Here is an 18,663-nt window from a genome sequence, read left to right as displayed (position 1 = left end):
CTTTCGGCCACACCCAGAACCAAGTGGTTCAGCATTTAAAACAACTCAACTATTGAATTTCAAGTGGATTATATAAGACAACCAATCTCTCTCTCTCTCTCTCTCTCTCTCTCTCTCTCTCTCTCTCTCTCTCTCTTTTTCTTTCTCTTCTTTCTCCCTCTGTCTCTCTGTCTCTCTCTCTCTCTCTCTGTCTCTCTGTCTCTCTGTCTCTCTCTCTCTCTCTCTCTCACACACACACACACACACACACACAAAATTGGGTTATGAATATTGGTTTGACTCAAATTTAAAATGTTTTCATGGCAGATCTTCTAATATATTACACATAGATCAGAATTTATTATCTGTGATTAGGTGGGGGTGAGGGTGGGGTCAAATCTAAGGCCAATGTGAGATCACCTCTGTTTTTTCCATATGAGGTAATATGGAGCTCTTTCTTAGGATCCAGCAGGGCCTTGCCTGTGAGAAACATGAATTGGCTTCAGTGAAGATCTCTAATGGTCATTTTGGGCCCCCAAAGCCCAATGAGAGCTCGGAATTCACTGCAAAGCCCTTTCATATTTTTGGCTTTCGGGCAACTCGCCCAATTGGCAATCCGGAAGCTTCTGAACATCATTTCCTTGGACGTTTACCAAAAGAAAACAATCAGTCGTCTAGGATGACAGAAGAGAAATTTGCCCACTACTACTCCAGAAGGCATTAAAAAGCCATTGGGCTCTTTAATTAAACTATAAATACCGCACGAATTCCTGGGTGTTTGGCAGTCCCAACTTTTTTCCTTTGTCTTTCTTCCTCTTCTTCTTTTTTTATTTTTTTTATTTTTTTTTTTTTTGGCAAATTATGAAGGCATATGGCATCTTCTGGGGAAGGAGTATATCAGAGGCCTAGCTTGATATCCTGTGGTAAAAGTACATGTAGCCCAGGTCTTTGGGGGGCCTTTCTGAGGCACACACTTTATGGTCATTGTAGATCACCCACCTGCAAGAAAACATAGAAGCCATAGATGGATTTATGTTAATTCAAATCAGAATTTATTTTTTCTTCTAAAATTATTATTCACATAATAATAATTATTGATATTTACACAACACAAAGTAATGGGGGAAATGAGCACAGACTTAAAACTGGAAGAGATCTCAGAAGCTTCAATAGAGGAAGAACCTTAAGTCTAAGGAAATTAGGATAAGTACCAGAGTCAAGATTTGAATCTAGTATAATAATCACTAACCTCGAGTTTTGGAAGGACCTCATCAACCATCTAATCCAATGTTTACAGATTATAGGATGAAAGTCACACAGCAAGTACATGTCAGAGGCAAACCTCATAGCACTTTGCGAATGGGAGCAGCCTGGTCTTTGCAAAGGGCAGCCCCATTCCAAGACCAGCCCCCAAACTCCAAGGTCATTTGATATAGCACAGAGGGAATTTAAGTACACAAAAGCAAGGCCGAGTAGGATCATTTTTATCTGTGATTATCTCTGAGTTAGTAATTACAATCCTTCTAGCTCTTAGAAGCTGATTTTGTAGAGCTGAAGTGACCAAAAAATGTGCCATCCTAGTGCCAATCTGATGATAAGCATCTTAAAACTTAGCCATGCTGGTCCTTGAATTGTAGAAGTGGTCTTCCTGGAAACCTGACCAGCTAGGGAGAACCCACAAGACCTGATGCTCTACAGGAAAAACCTTCAAGATTCTAAACCCATTTTAATACCCAGATGAGTTGGAAAGACCTGACTTCAAATCCTGCCTCAGACACTTAACAATTGTGTTCCTAGGTATCTCATTTAACCAATGTCTGTCTCAGTTTCTTCATTTATAAAATAGAAAATAACAGCTACCTCAGATAATTGAGAGAATATATATATAGAATATTTTGAAAAATATCATCATCCTCATCATTACTAAGCATCAGGAAAAAACCTCATGGAGGAGAAAAGCTGCTAAAAATCCATCTTCTCTAAACGACCAATAGTGCCCAATAATGGATGTTATTTGGCTGAGTCAGGAGCAATTGCTTAACAAGTAAACCCTTTTTTCTTTTCCAAGATGGACTCACCTGCCTTCCTTTTTGATATGACAAACGTAATGGCCGCTCATGGTGGACGGTCCCATGTGGCTGATGAACCCAAATAGCTCATACCCTATGAAAAAAAGATACAGGGACAAAAATGATTGAAGGAGCATCATCCCCAGAAATCATCTCTAGATACATCTTTTAACAAATCATAGAATACTTAAGAGATCACTCAGGCTTCTACAGACACTCAAAACTGTATCCCCCAATATAATTCTCTTATAAGGCTGTGTAGCATATTGGAAAGAGCTCTGGAGTTGGAGTTAGGAGATCTGCTTTCAAAACCTACTTGGGCACTTTCCAGCTGTATGACAATGTATAAGCCATTTCATCTCTAACAGCCTCAGTTTCCTTTCTTAAATTAGAGTAATGATACCGCAATCCTTAAGGAGCCACAGACTTGTGACATATTATGCCCATAAAACAGACCCCTCCCAAAATCAATCTGAATGATTCTGAATTCAACAGTCCCTGAACTGAAATACATGTAGCACAAGTCACCAAGACATAGCTCAAACTAAAACTCATATCCGCATAACAAATCTGCATAGACATACACACATATACCTTACAACAAGCTGTCTCTAAAGGGGAGGTAAAGGAGAGAGAGAAGGAGAGAGAGACAGAGACAAAGACAGAATGTCAGGGAAACAAAAAAAGAAAGTGAAATTAAGGGGGAAAATAAAAGAAATGGGGTACTTTGATTGAAAAAAGTAAAATGGAACTTAAGCTCTGATAAGGTAAATAACATGTACATGTCTAGCTACTTTACTAGATTCCATTTAGTCTTAGACTGTACTTCTAAATCCCCCAAAATGCCTAATGTAGTGCCTTACATATGGTAGGTATGCCCAAGATTCAGACAAAAGAGACATAAGGTAATTATGGATGAGGAGTCATCAACAGCTAGGGTAACCAAAAAAGACCGCTTTCAGAAGAGTGCATTCGAGTTGTCAAACAGCACATGATAAAGAGTCGACATTTCCTGGGGCAAAGCACCTGAACTGTAGCTGCTTAGATCAGGCAAATTTCACCCAAGCTGCCAGGCAGACAAGGCCCAAGGCCAGTCAAACCTCAAAAGACTGAACACTGCTCATAAAAAGCATGACAGAGTGAGCCTGAGATGCATTTTCTCCCCTTTTTGGTTCAAAACTTCAGGCACGCTCATACAATCATAAAAGCAAACTAATTAAAAGGAAAATGTTTCCTTGGTGTAAATTTAAGTCATATAATTAAAATTAACAATGTTTATCAATACCAGCAACCGTCAAATGCATTATTCAAGACCCCCTGCTAGAAGACAGCCCCATTATAAAGAGACTGAAGCTCTGCTGATTTCCAAGACTTCCAGCGGCACCAGAAATCTTAAGGTACCTTTGTAGCCAAAGAGAAAATCAAAACAAATAAATCAAGGAAGCCACATCAGCACATATATATACAAACATACATGGCTGTTCCCCATCCCTCCCATCTAGGTTTTTCTTTCCAAATTTATTATTTCTATCCAACACAGTATATTTAAAGCCAGAGATGTAAGACATAATGAATAGAGAGAATGACTAAAAATCAAGAAGACCTGTTCCATGTCCCACCTGACACAATCTGGATATGTGATCCGGGGCAAGTCAGCTTTTCTCTGAGTGTTTCTCACAACTCTCTAAGACCCTAGGATGCAGATCAGTTACTGATATGCACTAGTAAAGAGAGCTTTCACATTAGGAATTCATTACATCAATAAAATCACAGTTCTAGATCCTAAAAAAAACAAAGGCAAGAGCATAAACCATGACTGATTTCTTCTGACAGGGATATTCCTCACTTAGAAGAGATATCTCTACTGTGTTAATCTTTCCCATTTGAATGTCAAGTCCCAAAAACCTTAGTGTTGTTTTAAGCTATTAAAACTTGAAAAAAGCACTAGAAATAGTTTTAGTTTTATAAATAACTATTAAAATTTTTAAAAACTACACTGGGAATTTTGAAATACCCTATAATTGGCACATAAACAAAATAAGACAGTCTCAATTTCTAAATTCCTGGCTTACAAATGATCCTACTTACAAATGGACATGCGAATTCTACTGGCCCATGGTATCACCGTCTCTCTTGGTGTGTGTTTGTCTCTCTCTTTGTCTGTCTGTCTGTCTGAATCATACACACACACACACACACACACACACACACACACACACACACACACAAAATAAACTCTGATGGAAAAACTTAGAATTTTAGAGATTTGGACTTAGAAGTGGAGGAAGCCATCAAAAAAAAAAAAAAAAAAGGAGTGGTGGAACAGACTGTCAGGAAGAACAGTTCTGCTGTTATGTGTTGGCCCTTGTTCAAAAGCATCTTTCTTCACATTGAGATATTTTTCCACTTTGCTTAGTATTTTACTTCCTAAAATTCCTCCAAAGAGAGATTCACTTGGATTAACAAGGATCCTTCTTTTAAAATGTGGAATACATCAGAGGCATCTAAGAAGCTATCAAACAGTCATACTTTAGTATGAGTTTGGGGCCCTATAATTCCACTGGTATAGGGAACTCCAAGCGATTCCTCCTATGCTTATGTAGATCTACCATTTTTCTGTAACTTGTAGCTTTAAAAAGTTGCCTGGGATGAAGTGATATGAATGTTTCAGAGACTGAATTTGAAACCAGGTCTTTCTGACTCCAAAACCAGCTCTCCATCCACTCTACCACTCTCCTTTTGGATATCAAGTCTCCTAGAGGCTTAGTCGAGATTCTCATGGATAGCTCTCCATTATATACTTTACTATTTCAGATTGTTTTAAGGTCCATGTTTTCAAGACTCTGCCTGGTATATTGCTATTTTATAGTCATATACAGAAAGCCCAGAGAGCAAAAACTTAAAAATACCACTCTGGGCTATGAGCATGGAGAATCCCTTTCACCAATATTATAAATGACTGAACATCCACTTAAAACTTAAAAATACCAGAAATGCTTAAGTGTTCTCAAAAGTTAAGAAGACCTGCCAAAAATATGATGAAAATGATAACTATCATGAGGTTTATATGAACTGATGTAAAATGAAGTAAAAGCAGTTCATCAATATATATAGCAATGCAAATAGGAAAACCAACATCAGAAATAAAAATCAATGCAACAGAATTGTAATTAACAAGTTTGTTCCCAAAAGAGAGAGATGGGAAAGAACCTCCCTTCCTTCTTTGATGAGATGAGGTACTGTGGATATGGAATAATCAGGTGGTCAATAAGCAGTGATTAAGTGCTTTCTATGTGCTTGGCACTACAAGTAGAATTGAGGCATACAAAGAAAGGGTAAGGACAACCCCTGCCCTCAACAAGTTCACAATCTAATTAATGAATTAACATTTGAGTTAGTTGATGCATTGGTTGGTTTTCCTGAACTTTTTTTTTATTCTTTATTTTAAAAGATAAATCTCTGAGACTTGGAAAAACAATACATTGGGGAATATAAATAATGTAAAAATAAAAGATACTGATAATTTGATTTGTGTATTAAAATAATAGTAAAATAAATGTTACATAATAAATAATATATAATAATAGTAGACTCCATTTTTCCAAAAATACTTTTCTACAAGTGACACAATAGTACAATTTCCGAGGAATTAAAGCTATTAGTCATTCAAAAGTAAAGGAGGGGAGTGTACTGAGTAGGATGCAGCATATTACATGAACAAATAATTACCCAGGACAAATGGTGTAAAGGATGTGATCAAACATACAACCAGGGGGAAAAAATGGGAAACTCATAGAAAAAGGAAGAGGTAACTCATGGATAGCCTGCAAGCACTATTCATATCCATACAGTGAAAAAAAAATTTGGAGAAAAGGTCACAGCATGTATGGTGGACCACTTGTAGGTGCTTTGTGGAAGACCCTAGACAAGAAATGAGTAGGATGAGAGACATGGATAAATTGTAATCTGTACCACTGAAGTGACTACCCCCAATGAAAGATCACAAAGCTATCACAGCATCTTTTTCTTTCAGCACTAAAAAAATTTGTAAATTGATAGAATAAACCTTGTAAAATTGACTCAAAACACTGAAAAATATAATATCTCCACTTTTGAATTTTAAATGCCCTTCTTCCTCATGAGAGGTCAGGATGAAATAGGCTAGTAGTATAAAGATAGAATGGTCAGGTTTTTCAATCCTTCCCCTTTCTGAAAATAGGAATCAGGATTTGGCCCCATTATAGAACTCACCTCCCTCCCCACATCCCTTACTTACTCCACTACCAGCCTCCCTGAAAGATGCATCTCTGGTCCCTGTAGAAAACAGACTCCTACATTATGCAAAGTAATTCTCCATTCCCCTCCTTTACTGAAAAGTCAAGTAGGTCTACAACCAGTGCACAGATGTAGCTGGAAGAATGTAGAAGGGTTCTGACTAATCAAACATAATCACATTTTAACTGAATTAGTAATCAGTGCCTTCTTTAAAAAAAAAAAAAAAAGCTTGCATTAAATGCAACAGAGAAACACATTTTGCAAAGGCAGAAGCCCTGAGAAACCAGACTTTAATGTCTCACTTTCTACCCTTCCCCCTGTTCTTATTATTTATAAAAATTAAAGAACTGATACTAAAATGAATACAAAACGTCAATGAATGGGACTCTCCTACAGAACCTTTCTCTACTACCTTTCCCCTTACTCTCCAGGAAGAAATAGGAAACCATCATCTCTGAAAGCAAAAGGTGTTCTCCAGTCAAAAGCAGCAGGCATTTGCTCAGGGGGCCCATGAAAAATCCCACCATAATAAATGTCTTCACAGAAAGAGGTCCTCACAAGGAGACCTTTCCTATGATCTGCAGATAGTCCACCTGACAATACTTTTTTGATTTAATATTGAGAATTTCTTCCAAAGAAGAATTTCACAAAATAAATGCCATCTTTCCTTGCTGTCTATGAGAGCCTCTCTAATTAAAGTACCTGATGGAGCAGCTAACATGGTGCAGTGGCTACAACACTGGTCCTGGAGTCAGGAGGAGCTGAGTTCAAATCTAGCCTCAAACACTTAACACTTCCTAGCTGTGTGACCCTGGGCAAGTCACTTAACCCTAAATGCCTCACACACACCAAAAAAATCTACTAATAATTAAAATATCTGAATTCTTACTCTTTTTGGAGTATTCATCACTCATATTTCATGAAGAGTAATCTATAAAGCTGAGTCCTAGCTGAGGTCTTCTCAAATCTTTATACTTCTAGAAAGCAGCACTTATCCTTCACCCTCTTCTTGCCCTCCCACCATCCCCAGAAAAAAAAATCACAATTACCTTCCCCATGAAAAAAAAATCACAGTTAATTCAAACACCATTTATCAAGAGAAAATACAAGATCTTGATGAAACTAGAAGTGATGGATGAATGTCTCCTACTATTTGGAATTCAGGCAATCCTTGACTTAACAGCAATTCTATTGACTTACCTTGCATAGCTCTGCCAATTACACAATTAAAACCAGATTAATAAATATGACACTCACAAGTGGCAGTACAAGGACTATGTTGCCCAATAATTCTTCTCTCTGGTATATTGCAACACACTGAACCCTATCCCCCTGACTCTGCGCTGCAAAAAGCCTCCCCTCACCTCATATAGATCACCTCCTGACACCTGCTCAGCTCCTGGCCTCTAGCTGTGTCCTCCAAGCCCCAAATTCCCTCCTCTCCTAGTCTGTGCTGTCTCTCTTAGGAATCTCTTAAATAAGTAAAATTTAATAAAATTTTATGTGAATTATTATATTCTCTGCCTAATAAATTTACATAAATATTAGATATCTTTATTCTAGGCAGGATAAAAATATGTGATTCAAAATTGAATGCATATGGCATTTGAGGTCACTTCTATGAGACATCTATTAACGCTTTGGGAATCAGAGATGCTTCAGCACCATGGCCAGTGGTCAGGACTCATTTAAATATAACTGCTAGTTCCAGTCAGGATCTTTTCAATTTATGGACATTTCACTATCACTGTGCCAACAAGAGGGGTAGATTCTACAGTATGACAATAAAAGTGTTATTCCTAGACTCTCAAGCACAGTCTTGATAAGAGATAATTATTTATCTATACCCTTACTGATCTTTCCATATCTTCCCCCCACCCCATGCAGGGATATTACCAAATGCCAGTCATAAGACCCTATATAGAATGACACACAGATATACAATCTCTCACTTAGCTATTTCCCTTCTAAACATTATATTGATGAAGAAACACAGAGGTACACACATATCAAAGAATCTTCTTTTTAGAGAAAACTAAATGATGTACTGGTATCCATCCTACAACCCAGAACCCAGGTCTTACTCTTGAAAAATAAATTCAGGCTGATGAAAGGCATCAAATGGGCTAATCTAATTAAACCTCTTCCTCAGATTAACCCAGTAACTGTGTCGTGTCCCTCCCCCCCCCCTCACCACAAAAAAACCCCTACATTTCTGCTCAACAGAGAGTGACTTGGTCCTACTCTGAATGCTGGCCACAGTACCAAAAGGGCTTTCTCATCACAATAGATCATAGTCTATCTGTCTCCAAGATTGTAACCTTGGGGTTTTCTTTCTGTCTTCCTGGAATGCTCCCATTATTCTCACTGGGGATTATTTCCATCAGCTCAATATTTCAGGCGATGCTATGCTTTGTTCATCCCCTACTCCCTGGCAAACTTTCACCAGTTGTATTCCCTTACACACACAAACACACACACACACACACACACACACACACACACACACACACACCGAGAGAGAAAGAGTTACTTTCAGATAGGGAGAGGACAGACAGAGAGACAGAGAAAGACAGAGTTAGATGGGGAAAAAGAAAGAGAGAGAGAGAGAGAGAGAGAGAGAGAGAGAGAGAGAGAATGAATAACCTCTGCCACTGCTCCTGGAAAGGATATGTTAATCTAATCCCCTAATGACTACACTCTGGATGGCATTCCTATAATGTTCTAGATCAAAATTCTTTTATCTGACCACTGGTCCCTATATTATCTTCTTATTAGAATGATCTCAAGGGCAAAAACTGTCTTTCTTTTCATACCATATCCCTTTAGCATAGTGCTTGGCACATACTAAGCAATTAATAAATGCTCTGCAATGGGCTGTGGATGTCTCACAGTGTTCGTTTTTATGAGATTTGATCCAGAGTGCCTTACAGAACAAAGACCATCAGGACTCAAAGATTAATGAAGCTCTTTGAAATGCTCAACTCTCAATTCAGTAGGGCATATGAGGCATACAGTAGAGTACCCACAACATTTCAACCCTTTGTGTAAATTATTTTACTTAGTTTTTAAAACAACTATGAACAAAGCAAGTATTATTAATCCATCTTATAGATAAGTAAAGCTGAGATTAGGTACCGTGCCTGAAACTCTCAGCTAAGAAGTGATATCACCAGATCCAGAACCCTGATCCTTCTGAACTTAAATCTACTTTTTTTGCATCACACAACTTTCTATCTACAGCCAGCTATGAATCTAGCAAGTTACAAAAAGAGGGCATAGCTATAATAGTCTCCATCAATAATAATTTATTAATTGCTTACTATATGTCAGGCACAATGCTAAGCATAGGGGATACAAAGAAAAGTAAAAAAAAAAAATTAGTCCCTTACATCAAAGAACATAGAAAGACAACATGGAAATAAGTATGTACATTCAAGATATATAAAGTGCCAATGGAAAGTGATCTCAGGGAATGATTGGCAGTGGGAAAAACTAGGTAGAATCTCTTGCAGAAGGTGGGATTTAACCTAAGTCTACAATTAAAAACCTGAAGGAGACTTTTTGGTGCCATCTGGCATCCTCAAAAGAAATAAAACACTTTAGCAGTTTATTGGGTACACTTATAAGAGCATTCTACCTGCCTCCAATCTTCTGTCTGCTTTACTCCAGCTCCATCTTGTGGTTTGCAGAGTTTAAATCCCTGTTGAAGAAGGCCCAATCTCTAAAGGGAAATCCATTAGAGAAAAATTGATTAAGCAATGGGCTGATGGGCCATATTGTATGTAATAAATCCAGCAAAATGGATTAGGAGAGCCTTTGACCATTAAGGTTTTCAGCAAGGCAGGAGGACCAGTGATTTGCAATGAGTAACACAAAAGCCCTAAAATGAATATAGAATTCAATAGGAGTATGCCCCAGGCTTGCTAAAACTACCAAATCATAATTAGAATAGGCATATCTCATATGAATATAGAGATTTCTTCTTTGTTATATAGAATAGTTCTCTAGGAATTGGAGGGGGAGTCATAGAAAAATAACTTTAGGCAATATTAAAACATATCAATGAAAATCTTTTTCAAGACAAATTTCCTGTCTGCTTCTAGTTCATCGTCAAAAATTCATGTTGGCTCAAATGAGATTCCTACAACCCAAAGTACCATTATCCTTCCAATATCCTGAAGTATATAACCTAAATATGATCTTCATTTCCTCCTTCCCCTTCCCACATCTATACACTCACAAAACCTTGTAATTTCTACATCCACAACATCTCTCACATAAACTCTTCTCTCTACTCACATGGCTACCACTTGAATTTAGGTTCTCTTTATCTCCTATTTACATCTTTTGATGGCCTTCTAATTGGTCTTTCACCTTCAAGTCTCTGTTCATTCCAATCCATCCTCCATACAGTGGACAAAGAGATAGGACTACATCAATTCCCTCCCCCATAATCTCTAGTGGCTTCCTATTGCCTCTAGGATCAAAGTTAAATTCCTATTGCTTTTATTTGACTATCTTTCCATTCTCTTTATGCATCATTTCCCTTTCTACAATCTATGATCCAGCCAAACGGTCATTTTATTTTTCACAAATGACACTCCATCTCAAATTTCCACATTTTCCTTTGGAATGCCTTTCTTTCGCAATTCAGTCTCAAAGAATCCCTCTTTTCTTTCAGGTCACAGCTCAAATATCACGTTTTACAGTTTTTTTTTCTGATTCCCCATTCCCCAATTGCTAGTGCGGCCCCTCCCAAACTGTATGTAACTACTTTGGATTCCATTAATTTCCATTTATATTATTCATATGATTATTTTGTGTCTACAGATATAAAGTATATATTTATCTACATGTCAAAACAAGAAATATAAGCCAATGCATTATGTTCTTTAAAAGTTATTTAGAGCATGGCGAAGATAAGTGAACTCTACGGTCCAAAGTCAGTAGAATAAGGAAGATCTTTTGGGTACAACCACATTCCTTCAGGGAGAAGCTGAAGTCACAAAGCTTTTCCTGATAAGACTCAATTTGCTTCTTTGTAACATCACTCATTTGCTCCTGGTTTTACCTTCTGGAGACAAACAAAACAAGTCTAATGCTTCTTCTGCATGACAGCTTCTAAGTTATTTGAAGGCATTTCATGCCCCACCCTGACTTAAGGGGAAGCAGTGAGGAAGGAAGGAGGGGAAAAGAAGGAAGGAAGATTAAAAAGGAAGAAAAGAAGAAATAGGGGAGGGAGGTAAAAGGGAAAGAAGGAAAGCAGGAAGGAAGGAAGGAAGGAAGGCAAGAAGGCAGGAAGGCAGGCAGGCAGGCAGGAAGGAAGGAAGGAAGGAAGGAAGGAAGGAAGGAAGGGAGGGAGGGAAAGAAGGAGGAAGTGAGGGAGGGAGGGAGGCAGGGAGGCAGGAAGGCAGGAAGGCAGGAGGGAAGGCAGACAGGAAGGCAGGCAGGCAGGCAGACAGGCAGGAAAGCAGGAAGGCAAGAAGGAAAGAAGGAAGGAAGGAAGGAAGGAAGGAAGGAAGGAAGGAAGGAAGGAAGGAAGGAAGGAAGGAAGGAAGGAAGGAAGGAAGGAAGGAAGGAAAAAGATCATTCCCTGAGACCTTTCTTCTTTAGGAATGGCTTTGCTAGTGTCCAGGGTCATATTAGCTTTTTCTGATTGCTTTTTTCATACAACTGCTTGCAGTTGTTAAGCTTGCAAGCTACTAAATCCCTCAGATCTTCTATACAAAAATGGCTATCTAGACACACCTTTCCAATCTCATATGCAGGAAGTTGATTTCTTGAACACAATTGTAAAACTTTACATTTACCCCTTTCAATGTCACCTTATTAGCCCATCTGGATTGGTGGCGGGGAGTCTCAACCCTGTCATCCAATATGCTAGTTCTTCCAGTTTTTGACATGTTTGAATAGACAACTTACTTCCTGATCCATCTTTCACTCTGGGACCATCTGGCTTGGACTCTGAAATAATGTTAGCATTCGCATTGTTCTCCATCTCCATCATGTGGGCAACGAATTCATTATCCTCTTCCAGTTCAGGATGACTGAAGATCCAATCCAGGGCTCGCTCCAAGTTGTTGTTCTATTGAAAGATAGAGAAATATTGCTGTGATGTCTGCCACTCCTTTGAACCTTCAGGCATGAGTTTTAAAGAGAAGATGACCAATAGAGGGTGAAAGGGTTGGACTCCTCAGCATTAAGTGCTTTCAAGCAATAACTTGGATTCCATGGACAGAATGTTCAAGAGGCACTTGAGAGTCTCCTGAGGAAAAGCTATTATTAGATTCTGGGCTAAACGAGTCCTAGCAACATGGCAGCTTTGCAATGACCACATCATTCTTGATTCAGCTCTATATATGCTAATACTGACAATAGAGTGACGAATACCTTATAAAACAACAGCATTAACCTAAATGCATCCCTTTGTAAAATCAGACCAACAGTCACATTCAATGGACCTTAAAAATCCCTTGAGCCGGAACAGATGGTAAGCTCATCTATGTATTGTAAGTATCTCTTCCTCCATCATTCATCATTCATCCTTGGGTAACTGAGCAAAATGCTTCTTATTGAAGTGATGACTTCACCTTCTTTCAATTTCCCATACCACCCATCTATCACCACCCAGGGGAATTCCATAATCAGGGCACCAAAAAAGCAATCAGCATTTATAAATAGTTATTATGTGGCAGGAACTGGGCATATAAATACAAAAATTAAACAGTCCTTGCCCTCAGGGAGCTGCCATTCTATCAGGAGTAACAACATGGACATCTCTAGATATATACAAAATAAATACAAGGTGACTGATTAAGGTGGACAGGGAAAGGAGAGGTCACTAGGACCTAGGAAAGATCAGGAAAGCTTCATGAAGAAGGGGACCTTTAGCTGAGTTTTGGAGGAATCTTAAAATATGGGCAAAGAGGGTGAGAATTTCAAGCAGGGGAAACAGTCGGTGAAAAGGCACAGATATGGCAAGACACAGCAAGGTCTGTTTGATGAGAATATAACGTGCATGATGCTAAATGATGTCATAAGCCTAAAAAGATAGTTTTGATTCCAAACTGAATTGCTCTCAATGCCAAACAAATGAGTTTATATTTGTTCCTCAATGTAAAGGGAGCAACTGAAAGGAGGAAGGGAAGGTAGGAAGAAAACAACCATGTATTAAGTATCTACTATGTAGATAGACATGGACTGTGCTAAGTGTTTTAGAAATATTCTCTCCTATTATCCCCCTCACAACCTTGGGAAACAGCTGGTATTGTTTTTTCCACTTTTACAGTAGAGGAAACTGAGGCAGCAGTTGGGGGAATTGCCCAAGATCTCACAGCTATCAAGTTTCTGAGCAGGGATTTAAATCCAGGAATAATAGTAACAATAGCAATAGCTACCATTTCTATAGCACTTATTGTCAGATACTATACCAAGTATTTTTCAAATATTATCTTATTTGACTCTCAAAACAACCCTAGAAGGTAAGTGCTATTAATATTTTCTATTTTAGAGCTGAAGAAGCTGAAGCAAATAGGAAGTGAAGTGACTTTCCCAAAATCACACAGGTATGTGCCAGAGACTGAATTTGGACTCAAATCTTCTTGACTCTAGATTTATTAAACTACCTAGTTCTATAGGTGGAGCTTATCAGGGAAGGTATTGTCAGCATGAAGGAGAAAGTCATGTCAGAAGAAAAAACCCAAATTAAATCAGCCTCTGAATCAAGGAACCTAGGTTAAAAACTTGCTTTCAATAGTTCCTCAAAGACATGACCATGTGATTATAGACAAATCAGTGTACCTCCTCAGTTTTCTAAAATAATAATAATAATGATAGATAACAATAGAATAACAATTAAGATAATAGTTGACTGTCTTACTCTCCATAGGACTATTATGAACAAAGAATCTCAAAAATCTTAAAGTGTTACATAAATATGCATTGCTATTGTTTTTGTTATCATTACTACTATTACTATTGCAACTAATTACTATTACTATAACTATCACTACTACCATAACTACTATTACTACTGTTGCTGCTGCTACAAATACTATAACAATAACAATTACTACTCGTAGTAGTACTACCACAATACCAATACCACTGCCGCCCCTACTACTAGAACTACAACTACTATTGCTACAACACAACTAGGACTACAACAAGTACTATTAAGAACTATTACAATACAATTAGTACTACCACTATTACTACAAATACTAGTACTAGTATTATTAGTTAGTATTAAAACAACATAATTAGTACTAACACTACTATAATAATATTACAATTATTTCTATAATTATTACAACTAACCACTATTGCAACAACTAATAATACTGCAACAACCAGTACTACTATTACAATTAGTAAGACCACTACTGCAATAATTACTACCATAACTACTAATGCTACCCCCACTACAACTAGTACTACCACTACTAAAACTAGTATTACCACTACAATAACAACTACTACTACTATAACTCCTCCTAGTCCTTCTTCTCCTCTTCTTCTTACTGTTACTGAAAAGGAAGGAAATAGTGAACTTCATTTGCTTTCCTGTGACCCAGCTAAGATCCATCTTCAACTTGGAAGCAAATGTAGGCAACCAGTAGGACAAATTATGATCATGAGATCATAGTTTAGAGATAGATTATATGTGCAATAGAAAGTCACTAAGTATCATGGAACTATAGCGATAAAGAGGACCTCTGCAGTTACATGGTCAAACCCATACCCAAAAAGGAATCCCCACTCTAACAAACCCAACAAGTGATCATCCGGCCTCCACATAAGAGGAACTCTACCCCTGAGGTGGCCCATACTACTGCTGGACAGTCCCCAATTGATAAAAAGTTTTTTTTTTCTGGTCACAAGATCAAATGTGCCTCTTTGCAACATTCTACCCCATTGCTCTTGGTTCTGGCTTGGAATCTCACAGGCCCACTCAAAGTTTTCCTGTGCATTTAAGCCATTCAATGTCTTCTTTCATGGAACATCTCTTAAAATGCTTGAAGATGGAACTGGGAAATTGCTGGGAACCTGAAAGCAAATCCTTATTCCTTAGGTAGATCTTCACACCCAGTTATCATAAGGAATAAAGCCAAAACCTTAAATGAAGTGGATAAAATTCCTCTGACATAAGTTCTTCAAATGCAACTACTGGGAGATCATAGAAAAGAGGATCTTTTTTCTATTCCCTTAATAACCAGAAAATCAATAAGTATTTGTTTGGTGGAAAATAATTCTAAAATATGAGGTATTCTAAATTCAATATTTATTTAAATTGTGTGATTCCCAACAAATTTCAGAAATGAGCAATTACTTTTTCCATTATCACACAAGAGAAAGGCAAATGGAAGATTCTTGAGGACAGAGATTTTTATTTTTGTCTCCGAATCCTCAGTGTCAAATACAGTCCCTTGCATATAGTTATAACTATTAATGCTAACTGACATGGAGAAGATTTGGATTCCTTCCACCTCTCAGGTTCCATTCTCCATATTTATAATACTATTAGATTCATGAGTATAGATTTCCCTCTGGAATTCCCTAAATTGAAGAATAAAGAAAAATAGGAAAGGAATTCTTATTCTTAATATTATTCTTAAATTTGTTTAAATTTCAAATGCTGCTAAGGGAGCAACAAGTCACCCTAAAGGAAAACATCTACTCACCGTGGCCTTTAGTGCCTGAACAGCCTGAGTCCTCTGGAAACCCATGGAGGTGATGATGGCTACAATTTCTTCTGGAGGCTGGTTATCCAATCCAATAGCACCAAAAGCAGTGGCCCCCATAGTAGCACTTCCTCCAAAACCAGGCAGGGATAATGGTTCGGCAAAATCTATGATAGAAGAGCACACTCAAGCCTTTTCCTTGGTGGTACATAAGGAATCAAAGGTAAAGCACAGAACATATTGTTCTTTTGGACTATCTAAATTAAGCTCACCTATTTCAAACCACAATGGAATTTTTGGATAAACTCTAGTAGAATATAGGGAAAGGAAATGGTATCAGTCACTGGAAAGTCACTCCCACTTTGAAAAAATGACTGACTCCATTTGCAATAGACTTCACAATAATGGGCTTCAGTGTTATTATTCATGATTTAAAAATTACCTACCAGGCTCTTCCATATGGCCAATGATCCAGTTGAAAGCCACCTCAGGTCCCATGTTTCCAGTATAGTACACAGCTTTCCGACATGCCTCCAGAGGGAAACCCATCTCTGCCAGCTGCATCACAGAGGACTCATCAATGTCTGGTGCTGCAAAATAAAACATGATATTCCAGCCTGAAGAGTGAATTGTTCCCACTTGTCACTCTCCCTTTGCATATCTTCTTCTTCATGTTCTACTCCCTCACCACCTACACCAAAAGACAGTTCTTAAAATCTGCCCACTTTAACTATTGAGGTCTCATCTAGAAAAGAGGAATTTGGAGATTCTATGAATCACAACAAAAATTGTTCATATTCGTAGAGCACTTTACACTGATCAATTAACAGAAATTTATTAGGTACCTACTACATTCCAGGCATCCTACGAGGCAATAGGAATACAAATACCAAAAAAAATGAAATAATCCCTAATTCATATTGTGAACTCCTTAGGTCCCTTACAACAACTCTATAAAATAGGTGCTCTCCTTGTACACTTGTAACAGTAGAAACTGAGACTCAGAGATGTGACATGATTTGACTAGGGTCCCACATACAGCTCATAATTACATGAGGTCAGACTCAAACAGGTTGCCTTAATGACTCCAACATTTGCATTCCATCCAGTTCAAAACCCTCTCTTGAGCAAAAAAAAAAAAAAAAAAAAAAAAAAAAATTTAAAACTGATTCCAAACATGGAAGCATTAAAAGCCTTTGCTCCTTGGTCTATAAAATGGGCTCCTGGTGGTGTCTGTTTAAAAATGAAGTTTTTTTAATCTTAAAGAGAAGAAAGGGGCTGAAATAAATAATGCAACAATTTGGTCCTGGGTGACCAATTTCTTATGTAGTTCATATGTTCAACTGATGGCAGCGGTAAACACGGAGCCTTTTAAATCAGCAATGAAAATAGTTCATACAATTATACGCCACAGGGTGGCTTTGGAGGGGGAGGAAAAAACAGTCCTTAATACGGTGTGAATAACAGCTCCTCTTCCTAATTAACCATAAATGCTTTGACTAATTAAAGTATTTCTTTTTTAGAATACCCAAGAGAATTAGCTCATACAAGGAAGAGAACAAAAAAAAAAGTGAAATAGATTAAGAAATATTAAAAGTGAAATCAATATATTTCAAAATGTTAATGAATCAGGCAAAACTATAGAAGCTGTATGGCTTTGTGAAGAGAGTCTCAAAGTCAGGAAGTTTGGGGTTCAAATGCAGCCTCTGATATTTTTGGCTATGTAATTCCAAGTGCTCAACCTTGAGGAAACTCTAAGCCTGGAAGTTGCAGAGAAAGTATAGACCTGCATGCGTTTTAGTTTCTCATGAGGAAAAATTCTACCCTAATAAACTCACAAGCACTGAGCTACTCCTATCCCAGTCCTTAATGAATCAGGCATGAAAGTCCAAAATTGAAGTTGTCCCTTATTGTTGAATTGAACTCAGAGAGGACATAAGGGCCTCTATGGCCAGGAGCCCCAGGTCTGTTTAACCTATTTATGTTCAGGCTTTTAGAAGAAATTGGCCTGCTCCTAAAGGTTGAGGGAAGAAGGGGATTTAGAATTGGTAGAAACCTTTCATTTAGAAATCACAACATTTTACATAAGTAGGCAAGCAGTATGACTTTCCCAATATTGCAGGTGATGTACCAGGAACAGAGAAAGCAATAAATGTATAGCAATCAAAATGGCCAGGGAGGGGAAATGTGGAAATAAGTTATAACAAGTTGGAGAGAGAGGGATCCAGAATTTTTGTTGTACCAAAGAGACTGACTCAACAGAAATTCTCTTTCTTAGATCTATGGAACATGGACTTTTCCTTCAACAAAGAAGGAATCTTGTAACTGGAAGATACACCGTGTCCAACAGTAATCAGATTTACCCCAAAAAAGTTTGCTGTCCTTGTACAGAAAAGCAAATATTCTATCAACTACTTGATTGTCTATTCTAGGATTAACCTTCATACTCCATGAGGGTAAGGTCTGTATATCATCTAAACTCTGTATCTTCTTCTGCATAATACTATATGTATATATGTTTATATATACATATATATATATATAGTGTTTAGTGAATGTTTGCAGATTTTTAAAAAATTATTATTGTTATACAGGAAATGATCAATTGGTCCCATGTGGAGAATTCATAGATGAGTTCACAGGATGAGAATTAA

At 37.7% G+C, this 18,663-nt stretch overlaps 1 protein-coding gene across 1 annotated transcript in view; it reads right to left on the bottom strand.

Moving 5' to 3' along the window:
* Window positions 1-309: 309 nt before the first annotated feature.
* The window catches only part of USP13 (ubiquitin specific peptidase 13), a 127,309-nt gene continuing 108,955 nt past the window's right edge, over window positions 310-18,663 (bottom strand). The window contains exons 17-21 of the mRNA XM_051983213.1: window positions 16,456-16,599; window positions 16,010-16,176; window positions 12,249-12,411; window positions 2,058-2,142; window positions 310-978 (exon numbers count right to left, since the gene is read on the bottom strand). Of these exons, the coding sequence (XP_051839173.1) occupies window positions 885-978; window positions 2,058-2,142; window positions 12,249-12,411; window positions 16,010-16,176; window positions 16,456-16,599 (653 nt within the window). The 3' untranslated portion in view covers window positions 310-884. The remainder of the gene's footprint in view (window positions 979-2,057; window positions 2,143-12,248; window positions 12,412-16,009; window positions 16,177-16,455; window positions 16,600-18,663) is intronic.

The sequence above is a fragment of the Antechinus flavipes genome, chromosome 3 (assembly GCF_016432865.1).
Source record: "Antechinus flavipes isolate AdamAnt ecotype Samford, QLD, Australia chromosome 3, AdamAnt_v2, whole genome shotgun sequence".
Taxonomy (NCBI): domain Eukaryota; kingdom Metazoa; phylum Chordata; class Mammalia; order Dasyuromorphia; family Dasyuridae; genus Antechinus; species Antechinus flavipes.
Note: the sequence above shows the minus strand (reverse complement) of the source record. Positions and strands in the feature narration are given on the sequence as shown.